The sequence below is a fragment of the Alosa sapidissima genome, chromosome 13 (assembly GCF_018492685.1).
Source record: "Alosa sapidissima isolate fAloSap1 chromosome 13, fAloSap1.pri, whole genome shotgun sequence".
Taxonomy (NCBI): domain Eukaryota; kingdom Metazoa; phylum Chordata; class Actinopteri; order Clupeiformes; family Clupeidae; genus Alosa; species Alosa sapidissima.
In genome coordinates this window covers 18,783,409-18,795,520 of record NC_055969.1, presented here as the reverse complement: position 1 = coordinate 18,795,520, position 12,112 = coordinate 18,783,409, and the positions used below count along the sequence as shown (strand labels likewise).

General features: G+C 47.6%; 1 protein-coding gene across 1 annotated transcript in view; it reads left to right on the top strand.

The window, feature by feature from the left end:
* zswim6 (zinc finger, SWIM-type containing 6) overlaps positions 1-11,781 on the top strand; it is a 58,469-nt gene extending 46,688 nt beyond the window's left edge. Inside the window, 6 exon segments of the mRNA XM_042060442.1 lie at positions 2-95; positions 2,883-3,018; positions 7,090-7,247; positions 7,749-7,912; positions 8,235-8,316; positions 8,674-11,781. Coding sequence (XP_041916376.1) covers positions 2-95; positions 2,883-3,018; positions 7,090-7,247; positions 7,749-7,912; positions 8,235-8,316; positions 8,674-9,536 — 1,497 coding nt within the window. The 3' untranslated portion in view covers positions 9,537-11,781.
* The last annotated feature ends 331 nt before the right edge of the window (positions 11,782-12,112 follow it).

Below are 12,112 nucleotides of genomic sequence, written 5' to 3'. Positions count from 1 at the left end.
AAACGAGGAGCACCTCATCGCCAAGCTGCAGGAGGTGGAGCTGGACGACACGCTCGTCAAGATATTCCGCAAGCAGGCCGTCTTCCTGTTAGAAGGTGAGCAGGCCTGACTGTGACACTGGTGTGTGTATGTGTGTGTGTGTGTGTGTGTGATTGTGGGTATTCTGTGCCTGCTTGTGTAGTTTGCCATGTAGGCCTCTAATGACACACATAATTGTACCCCTCCTCCTTATCCCCTCTCTGCTTCATGTATGATTTAAGCCCTTTTTCTCATTCTCATGAGCTCTAGTTCAGCTCCCCTTCTCTCCTTTCTTCTGTCACACACTCTCTCTCTCTCTCTCTCTCCTCTCTCTCTCTCTCTCTCTCTCTCTCTCTCCTCTCTCTCTCTCTCTCTCTCTCTCTCTCTCTCTCTCTCTCTCTCCTCATGTTTTCTCTCCTCATGTTTTTTCTCTCTATCCTAGAGCTCTGCTCCCCCCCTCTCTCCCTCTCCTTCTCTCTCTGTCTGTCTGTCCATCTTTCTCTCTCTCCTCATGTTTTCTCTCCTCATGTTTTTTCTCTCTATCCTAGAGCTCTGCCCCCCCCTCTCTCCCTCTCCTTCTCTCTCTGTCTGTCTGTCCATCTTTCTCTCTCTCTCTCTCTCTCTCACTACTACTTTCTCTCCTCCTCCTCCACATCCCCCTCTCCCTCTCCTTCTCTCTCCCCAAGTGGCTGAGAGTTGGATGAAAGGAGGTGTAATCATCTGAAGTGTGCCGACGATACTCTCATTAAGGACCAGGGGCCACTCCACAGTCCAGAGCGATCGTCCGCAGGTTAAACATGGCGCCTCTCTCCCGAGGGCCCTGCCACACATGGAAGAGGGGAGTTTATTATAGTGTACACATCGAGTGCCCCACTCTTCAGCCGATGTCAGCGGTTCATCCCCAAGATTCACACTCCGAGCTCACACGCACGTCATTTGATCTGGACTAGAACGAGCTCCAACATGGACGCACCAAATTTTTTTTAAATTTATTTTATTTCTTTTTTTAAGCGTAATTTCTGCATCCATACAATGTTATTTCCAATTGTCAATCAGTTATTTTTCACTCAGATGATTGTGATAGGCATTTGATTGGTAAGAGCTGATTGATAATGATTGAAAGGATTCAAATGGTGCTCAGTCAGCCATTCTATACTCCCCATATATCCCCCAGCATATTTTTCTGTAATTAAGGGTTCAGTATAAGCTGAAGGACTCAAACATTTGTATGTATGACAATGTATTACAATTCAGTTAATCCATTAGTCATATTTGCCGTGTTCATAGAATCGTTGTCCACTGTATGACTGCAGTCTGAGCTGAGAGAACGGAGGCATTTCTTTTTGGTTGGCCATCTTGTGTTGGCTGGGAGAGAGATGCCTCTGCTTTTGAAGGCATGAAGGAAATGTCTGGCGGAGAGCCGGCGTGTGGTTCACTGCCCTGTGTGTGTGTCTGTGTCTGTGTGTCTGTGTGTCTGTGTGTGTGTGTGTGTGTGTGTGTGTGTGTGTGTGTGTGTGTGTGTGTGTGTGTGTGTGTGTGAGTGATGGAGGGAAACAGGAAGAGGGCGCATTCTGCACCGTCCAGCAAGAAGCTGCGGCCAAATGCGAAAAGCTTTCTGCCCTGTGGAGAATTCTCATGGCATGTTAAGAGGAGTAATGAGCCCCTGTGTGTGTGTGTGTGTCAGTTTGGCTGTGTATGTGTTTTGTCTATGTATGTTTGTGAGAATGTGGGTGTTTTGTCTAGCGTGTGTGCATAATGGTGTTTTGCCTTTGCTTAAAAGTTTTGACATCTCTGACATTGTGTGTGTGTGTGTGTGTGTGTGTATGATCTGGTCTGGGAGTATGTGCTGGTCTCTGTCTGTCTGTCTGTCTGTGTGTGTGTGTGTGCGTGTGTGCGTGTAAGATGTGGCCTGTGGCGTAGGCCCTCTCAGTTGAAAATAATCTAATGATAGGGGAAGGAGAGCTCTCACATATGGCTTCTGGCGTGGCAGTTTATTTTGCTGGCGAGTGTGAAAAAAGGCCGGCTCACACTTGAAAGTGGATCTGCGGTCAGGAGGGGTCTGGAGATGGGGACCCATAAGCAGATTACTGTCAGAGCCACCGTTGCCCCGGAAACGGCCTCCGTCAGTCCGCCTTTGCTGCCTTTGGGTTTGTGCTTCATGGGTTTGGGTTTGGGTTTTTTTTGGGGGGGGGGGGTTGTGCTCGAAAAGGAACAAAACGAACCCATCCCACCCCTCAACAATTTTATAACTTCTTTTGGCTCACCCCGACCGAGTGGTTGTGTTTGTGTGTGTGCGTCTGTGTGCGCCTGCGTGTGTGAGTGCATGTGTGTGTCTCTGTGCACTCTACCCAGTGGGTATATAACACAAGGCTCCAGTTTCAGAGCCGGCTGAATGCTAGACTGATCTCTGTTGTTTTGTAGAGGGGAGGTGTGTGTGTGTGTGTGTGTGTGTGTGTGTGTGTGTGTGTGTCGTGGTGGGGGTATCGGGGTGTAACTGGGTGCGGTCAGTAGGGGCTAAGAAGGCCATAGGGGAACGCTTTTTTTTTCTGGATTCCCACCTCAGAGCGCCTCGAGCCTCAAACAGGAAGTTCCACCCAGGGTCAGGACGTAGCCTGGAGCTTCATGGCTAACCGCATGTGACGCTGTGCAAACCCTCCTTGCCCTCTGCCTAATACCCTGTAGTTAATACAGGGGTTATTTTAGGAATCATTGGAAGCAGATGAGTGCCTGTTGTGTGCCATGTTTTATTTTTCGGCCATGTTCTTGTTCTTGTTGATGTTTAAAAAAGCTTTGGATATGAATATGTTTTGAAAATGTTCTGAAACCTGTCTTTGTGTGTTTTGTTTTTTCTTTATCTTCCGCAGGGGGACCGTACAGTGGTTTAGGGGAACTTGTATACAGAGAGAGTGTTCCGATGCACACGTTTGCCAAGTATCTCTTCACGTCTCTCCTACCTCACGACGCTGAACTGGCTTATAAAATTGCACTGCGAGCAATGCGGTGAGTACCAACAAGCACAAACACTTACCTACAAAAAGAAGGGGACAGAACTGTTTTTTGACCAGGGGTCACTAAAAGGTCTGGTCACCCTATGCTACCATCAGTCAGGCTAAACAGCAAAGGATCTGAGTTGTGTTTGTGTGTGTGTGTGTGTGTGTGTGTGTGTGTGTGTGTGTGACAGGAAGGGAGAAATAAAAGGATGTGGTGGGGGGTGGTTGGAGAGACAAAGAGAGGTGGGCTATCTGGGGCACTGTTTAATCACAAAACTGCCTTTTCGCTTGGAAGCGCGCTAAATAATTCAACACGGCTGAAAATGAGTTTTAGAAAATGTGTGAATAATAAATATGTGGCATTGCGTCTAATTTTGGTTATGATTCCTCTTGGCCTTTGCTTTTCTGTTAAACCCCACCCCCCACGCCTTCCCCCAAGACAGTCATATATAAACACACACACACACACACACACACACACACACTCACACTCATACTCACACACAATTATTTTATTATTCCCACCACAGTTTTTCACCTTCACCAGTGCAGACACACAATCTTGCGCGGTGCGGAGCCGTAGTGTTTTGTCTCACTGTGAAAAGACTTCAACAGTAATGCTTTGCTAGTGCACCATTTCCTGTTTCAGTGTAAATTTGTTCAGGCTGCTGGAAATTAAGTTGAACTTCTCTGTTGAAATTGCAGTGGCTGCCCAATGAGTTTTGGTGTGTTCCTGCTGTCAGCTGTTAGTCACACTGATTTCATGGATTCAGATCATTTTAGGAGTGGAAAGTTTCTCTATAATACATTTACTAGAGGAGTTTGTAAAGCCCTTATATCTGTAGTCAGGTCATATCAGGAAACGGAAACACATCAATAATCGCATCGACTGTTGAGGTGACATGTTTCAAACGGAACCTCCCAAACCAAACACAAAGCTCCACCTATATCAATACTGTGTGTGTGTGTGTGTCTGAGAGTGTGTGTGTCTGAGTGTGTGTGTGTGTGTGTGTGTGAGAGTGTGTGTGTGTCTGAGAGTGTGCGTGAGTGTTTACCTGTGTGAGTGTGTCATTTTGTGTGTCTGTGTGTGGGTGGTTGGTTGTTTAGTTGTGTTTGTGAGTTTCCCACTTTTTGAGTATTGACTTGATGGGCTATAAAAAGCAACTCCGCTCCCCTCCCTAATAACCAGCCACCACCCCAATGGACACCAGCCTTTCATCTCCCTGCTCCTTCACCCTCTCTCGCTCGCTCGCTCGCTCGCCGAGGCTCTCAGCCTTCCCCACAACTGATTTATTATTAGGCCTTTAATGTTTCGCCAGCGAACGGTATGTCTTGGCCCCAACGCCAGCCAAGGGAGTCCCCCCCCCCCCCCCCCCTACAGAAAGAACCCACCTGCATGTGATGTTTAAGGAGATATTCCACAGTAATAAACCCGTGTGATGTTGTGAAGTTATGAGCCGTAATCTAATAGACGTGCATTTATTGTTTCTGAATGGCTACAGATGGGGGTTGAGTGGCTGCATATGTTGCCTTTAAAAAGTAACCCCCCCCCCCCCCCAACCCCCAATCCCCTCACCCGCCTGTCTACCCCATGAACCCCATATGTGAGTGTGTTCATGGGAGCGTTTGGGAGTGAGACAAAGCCAAATTTGTGTCTGGCCCAAGTGCCCCTCTGGCATACAGGCGCTTTTTCAATGTCTGCTTTGGTTATGGAGAGGAGGTCAACTGAGTGTAATCAGCAATTTGTGAAGGCATTTATGTCCAGTCCAGAGATGCCGGACAGAGAGCGGCAGTATCTGTAGAGACCATTTCGCATGTCGACACACACACACACACAAACACACACACTCTGACACACACTCAAACCCCCTCCTTCCAAACGAGATTCCATGAACCGTTTGAATGTCACTGGTGCCTTTGAAGTGTGTATGTATGTGTGTGTGTGTGTGTGTGTGTGTGTGTGTGTGTGTGTGTGTGTGTGTGTGGGGGGGGGGGGGGGGGGGGGGGGCGGGGGGTGCAGGCACCAAAGTCGAAAAGGCAAGAAGGCATCCTTGGAAAGGGACCAAGAGTGCTACAAACCTTCCACCCCACCCCCCTCTCCCCCTCCCCACCTCTCAGGGGCCTCTGGGAGATATGTGATAACCACAGTGTGTGTGTCCAAACAAACAGCCTCCGCTCCAGGTAGCCACAGACACAGAGACTGGCTCTTTGTGTGCTTGCTTACCATGACCACCCCCCTCCACACACACACACACACACACACACACACACACACACACACACACACACACACACACACCGCCCGAGTCACAAGTCTCCTAGCTGACCCAAGCTGCTCTTCATAACACTGGAGGTACACATACACATACACATACACACACACACACACACACACACACACGTGCGCGCGCGCGCTCGTTTTGGGGGTTCAGGTGAAAAGTTCGGCATTTCCTGTGATGTCAGGCCGAGTGGAGGAGGTGTCGTGTTTCTGCTGGGTCTCCGCTCCCTCTGGGAGCCGTGGCGGGTGAAGCGGAGTGTTTGAACCCGAGAGCAGATGAAATATTAGTGTGAGTTCTTAAAGCGGGTTAGATGGTGCTCAGAGTGTGAGACGGATCCTCTGGGCTAAAAAACTGCCCCTAATGCCCCTTAATGCCTCCCATATGGCCGGCAGAGAGGGGAGGTTCATCTCCGGATCACTGGAGCCAGCCAGCGCTTCAACCAGCTTCATCAGGCAGCCACCGCCTGGTCTCAGTGGAGGGCCTCAGAGTGTGTGTGTGTGTGTGTGTGTGTGTGTGTGTGTGTGTGTGTGTGTGTGTGTGTGTGTGTGAGAGTGAGGCAGAGTGTTTATCTGTGTGGGTGGTTGGGTTTTTAGTAGTGTGTACGGGTGTGTGTGTGTTCATTATTGTGTGTGTGTGTGTGTGTGTGTGTGGGTCTTTGAGCATGTGTGCGTGCCTGTGTGTGAGTGTGTGCTAGAGAGCGGACGTTTCCCAGAGATGGGCGAGTGAGTTCATTAAGAGCCATCAGCTGAAGAGCAGACGTTAGGAGAGGAGAGGAGAGGAGATGAGCTCCCCTCTCCAGCGAGGGCGCTTAATGAGCAGAGAGGCCCCAGAGAGGCTGCATCTGATGGGCCTACAGCAGCGGGGGGGGGGGGGGTCTAGGGTGTGTGTGTGTGTTTTTGTCAAGTCCACAAGTCCATGTGTGTTTATTTATGTGCTGGCCTGCGTGTATAAGTATTTCGGTGCGGTGTGCAAGTGTAAGTGTCTCTACATGTCCAAGGGTCATTCTCTCTGTGTGTGTGTGGGTGTGTGTGCGCGCGCATATTCAGCAGGGAGTTGCCGTGTCTCCAGCTCATAGGCGTCTCCAGCCCTGGCTCTAGAGCAAACTGGACTGGCATCTCATCGCAGTCAAACCCCCTTCTATACGCCCGGCTTGCTGGAGGCTACCCTTCAGCTCAAGCAGCCATTAAAATCGATCATCGACTGCAGCCAATTGGAGGGCCCTCTCCGGCCTCGGCCAATTGGAGTTTGGTCACAGGCTTTAGCCCATAGGAGGCTGGCCAGTGGAAAAAAAAAAGTGGGAAAAAAACAGGCGCACAAAAGCAGCCAGTTGTAGATCATTCTCAGGCTTCAGCCAGTAGCTGGAAAAATAGTTGCGGTCCATAGCCCATCCCCTGGAGAATGTACACAGTCGTTAGCCAATGGAAACACATCTCTCTGTCCTTAGCCAATGGAAAACCGTATTGCTGTGCTTTGCCAATGGAGGAGATGTGACGTCCATAAAAAGAGCCATCACAGTCCTTAGCCAATGGAAGTGCAGTTGCACACCCACAGCCAGTAGCTCAGCCAATAGCTCCATGCAGCAGGAATAAGAACAGTGCACTTTGGGAAAGCAAAGTGTGCTGGGGTTGCTGCTGGCATGACTCGGCATGAGTGTGCATTTCCTGTGAACTCAATGGTGCTTAATGTGGGTGAACAGAAGACGGCGCATCAGCACAACTACCCATCTGACCAATCTCTCTCTCTCTCTCTCTCTCTCTCTCTCTCTCTGTGTCCCTCTCTCCCTCTCCCTTTACTGACCGCAGGTTACCAGTATTGGAATCCACGGCTCCTTCGGGCGACCTGTCCCGGCATCACCACATTGTGTCGGTGGTGCCTAACCGCTACCCCCGCTGGTTCACACTCAGCCACATCGAGTCACAACAGTGCGAGCTGGCCTCCACCATGCTCACCGCAGCCAAAGGTCAGACCCCCCTCAGCCCCTACACACACACACACACACATACACAAACACACACACACACACACACACACAAACACACGTCTGGTTCCTTCGTACTGATGATTGATATCACTATTGATTTGTTGATTGATGGCTAATTGTTTTTTCACTTTTAAACTAATAAAATTAGACAGGCAAGTTCTAGTTTTTACATGTGGCACCCCTCTTGATTTCTATATGAAATTGCATACAAATTAGCCTGTCAGGTTTTTTTTTATATCATATTCTAACAACAGTAGAGGCACAAACAACTCTAATTGCCTGTAGCTGTGTGACTGTCCCCTCCATATTGTATTGCAGAGCCTCTCTCAGCAGCTGCTTCACTGTCAGAATACCTCTCTCTCTCTTAATAGCAGGAGAGAGTTGTGCTTTAGGCAGACTCGTGCACAGAACAAAGACTTGTCGCTGTGTGTATCTACCACTGCCTCTCATCCTCTCTGGTCTGCTCTGTGTTGATTTCAGGAGATGGCCGGTGGTTAGAAACAGTATTAGAGTCCATACAGAAAAACATCCACACCTCGTCCCACATCTTCAAACTGGCGCAGGATGCCTTCAAGATCGCCACCCTCATGGACAGCCTGCCCGATATCACCTTACTCAAAGTATCCCTGGAACTAGGACTTCAGGTGAGACTCATCCTCAGAGCCCCAGTCTGTGAGCCTCCTACATCAGTCCTCCCCAGTACTGAAATACTGCCTCTGTGAACAGGAACTGCAAGTTTGAGTTTAAAATGCTTCCTCTGTGGTTGAGTTTCACAAAGTTTGGTCATAGAGTAGACCTCTTATCAATATTTCAGCATGGCCTTCTTTAGCTACTTCCCTTCAGTACCGCTTTCATAGCTCCTCATGACCTCATTTTTTTTTACCTTCTGACATTCCGTGGGCCCCTTTGGTTAACCAGGATGTTGATTTATTATCTTTACTGAGCATGGGTGTTCTTTTTCTGCAGGTAATGAGAATGACGCTCTCAACATTAAATTGGAGAAGGCGGGAAATGGTACGGTGGCTGGTTACCTGTGCCACAGAAGTTGGTACGTCACACCCTTTTTTTAATGTTAACTTTATTTAATGACCAGGTGTTGTAGAATATGACCACACTGATTGGTGGTGTTGTTGTTGCTGTTGTTGAATGGAATTAAGAAGTTCTCTGATCTGATAAAAAGCATTGGACTGTATGCAATGATTGGTTATACCATGATCCAGTGATTTTATTAATATGTAAAACTGTGTTATTGGCCCATGACTCCTGTGTTCTAGGCTTGTAATCTAGAAGAGTAATCAGACTCTCAGACTCTAGAAGAGTAATCAGACTAATCAAATTAGGTCTCTGAGCTCCTAATCAGAATGGTGTATTTTCTGTGTGTGTGTGTGTGTACGTGTCGCTGCAGGGGTCTATGCACTGGACAGCATCATGCAGAGCTGGTTCACACTCTTCACACCGACGGAGGCCACGAGCATCGTGGCGACGACGGTCATGTCCAACAGCACCATCGTGCGCCTGCACCTGGACTGCCACCAGCAGGAGAAGCTGGCGGGCAGCGCGCGGACGCTGGCGCTGCAGTGCGCCATGAAGGACCCGCAGAACTGCGCGCTGTCGGCGCTGACGCTCTGCGAGAAGGACCACATCGCCTTCGAGACGGCCTACCAGATCGTGCTGGACGCGGCCACCACGGGCATGAGCTACACGCAGCTCTTCACCATCGCGCGCTACATGGAGCACCGCGGCTACCCGATGCGCGCCTACAAGCTGGCCTCGCTGGCCATGGCCCACCTCAACCTGAGCTACAACCAGGACACGCACCCGGCCATCAACGACGTGCTGTGGGCGTGCGCGCTCAGCCACTCGCTGGGCAAGAACGAGCTGGCCGCCATCATCCCGCTGGTGGTCAAGAGCGTCAAGTGCGCCACGGTGCTCTCGGACATCTTGCGGCGGTGCACGTTGACCACGCCGGGCATGGTGGCGCTGCACAGCCGGCGGAACTCGGGCAAGCTCATGTCGCTGGACAAGGCGCCGCTGCGGCAGCTGCTGGACGCCACCATCGGCGCCTACATCAACACCACGCACTCGCGCCTCACGCATATCAGCCCGCGCCACTACAGCGAGTTTATCGAGTTCCTCAGCAAGGCGCGCGAGACCTTCCTCATGGCGCACGACGGACACATCCAGTTCACGCAGTTCATAGACAACCTGAAACAGATCTACAAAGGCAAAAAGAAACTGATGATGCTGGTCCGAGAGAGATTTGGTTAAACAAGACCCCCCCCCTACACACAAACACAGGGAGGAGGGGAGGGGGGCAAAAAAAACAAAAAAAACACATACCCTTCCTCTCAGCTCTTACTTGAGTTTGCCTTTGTATCGTTTCTAACTTAAAAGTGACAAGCAAACAAACAAATAAACAAACAGAGAACCGATGGAAGGAGCAGGACTTGAGGGAAGCAGCCAGAACCACAGCGGTATTATAATGTGTATAGACCTGTTAGTTTGCGAAAGCGGAAAAAAAAAGACAAAAAAAAAAAACAAACGAACAGAAAGTGTCATGTCGTGGACGTTTGTGTGTTTCCCTTCATTTTGTATGAAAGAGCGCGAGTGTGATAAAAGAGGAGAAAAAAAATAAGAAAATGAAAAAAAAAAAAATGTTTTGGTTTACACTGAGTATATGTTGTCCAGTGGCAAAAGGCCCACAGAGCACTCCTGTTTTCTCTGTTCACAATCCCAGCCTCAAAGAGAAGAGATATGGCTTTAAACCAAACACGACACCTCCATCCTAAGTGACAAGTACCTCGTACGGATCCAGCTTTACTCCCACCTGACCTGCTCACACATTTCCAGTAAAGTGAATAAGCGTGCGAAAAGCAACGAGAGAGAGAGAAAAAAAAACAATTTTCCTAGCTTTTTTGTTCTCTTTTTTTTCCCTTCCCCAGGAAGCCGTGAAATATCCAACTCCAAGCTACCCTTGCTTTGCAGTGCTGTTTGGTCTGAAGCATATAGACAAATTACACCTGTTATTATACACATACCACACACACACACACAGACACACAGACACACACACACACACATACACACAGACACAGTTAAAGAAACGCGCTGTGTCTCACATGTACATGCACACACACATATAAACACACACACACATAAGAACTCCAACACCCCCATTGTGCTTGCGCTTGTGGAAACTTAGCAACTGTCAACATACATTCTCAGGGATTTCTCTAAAAACAGAAAATGACAAAAAAAGAGAGAATGAGAGCATTTTATTGTACTGTATATATGATAGTATATGTCTGAATATTGAGAAAATGTATATGTTAACTAATTTATAAAAGAATATTCTATGTAATGCAAAATACTTGAAGCTGCAGTACCATGGTTTTAAACAAACAAAAAAAAACATATCAGAAGGACTAAACGGTGGCCGTGCCTGAGTCCACACGTGTGTGTGTGACGAACGGTGGACTTGTATGCTGGGTTTCTATGCAGAGCCACTCGAAGCCCTGCGTGTTCAGGCTGGTCTATCGAAACCATGACTGGGGGGGATGTTTTGTATGTACATACAAAATGTTTGTATCCGGTGTGGACTCACTTTTTTTGTACAGGGCATCAGAGATAAAGGAGAGTTGGAAAGAGAGGGAGAGAGAGGTGGGAGAGGAGAGAGAGAACGGATGAACCAGAGCAGCAAGCCTTAGCATTAAGTAGGTAATGCAAGCATCCATAGGCCCCCGTGCCTCAAAAGCCTAGAAATGTAGAGATCCATCTGAAACGGACTTTCTATTTATCAACGTTGACCACACAGACATCCAGAGTAAAAATTGGCCTGAAACACATCCATAACTCTCTCCACAAATGATCAAGTGACAAAGAAAAAAAAAAAGACAGACTCCATTTTATGCACAAATAACATGTCCATGCCTCCTCTGCCGGCATCTTGACTTTGTGCAGGACAGAAAGTTGCTGTATACGTCTGACTGTTCCAATTTTTAAAAATGCTTTTTTTTTTATGTTTCCTTTTCTGATTTTGTTCCTCTAGAATTCCTCAAACAAGAACAGCCTTCTTTCTCGCCTTGTCTTAACGCTTTAAAATAACCAAACTGGAGTTCTAACTACCAAACTTGTTCATTAAAATGAAAAGCCAACCAACTTTGGTTACAACTTTAGTGTCTTTAATTTTAGCTGAATGGTTCTGTACTTTGTGCTTTAAAAAGCAGTTTTTTTCCTTTTTGGTGCAAAAACGTCTAGTGTCTCTTGTTCTCTTAGAGGTATGTTTGTAGCTCTTTTTTTGTTTTGTTTAGAAAACTGAAATCTCATGTTCTCCATTTTATTTATTATGAAAGGTAAACGATTGTACTTCATCACCCTTGGCGACATGCTCATGAAGTTGAAATTAAGATTTGATACACCAATATCAATTTATTTATGTAACTAAATCACTGTTTTATAAACTTGTTAATGATTCAACATTTTTGTTTTAATTAAATTAGTTTTTTTGAGAGGACTCCGTGTGTGCGTGTGTGTGTGTGTGTGCGTGCGTGTGTGTGTGTGTGTGGTTGGTTGGTTCAGTCTCAGTGGAAGTTTATTATTCCAAATTAGCACCAATCCATCAGAAGTGTGGCCATAATTTAATGTGCCAAGTACTCGTCTACCTCTTTCCTAATGTCTGCCCTGCAGTGCCTCAGTAAATATCACTAATACTGAATATGCTGTATATATTTCAGTCAGTATCACTAATGGCGAATATATTTCAATCCATATCGACAATGCAGAATATAGTTCCGTAAATATCACAAACGCCGAATGTAGTTCAGTCAGTATCAATCGTGCACAAT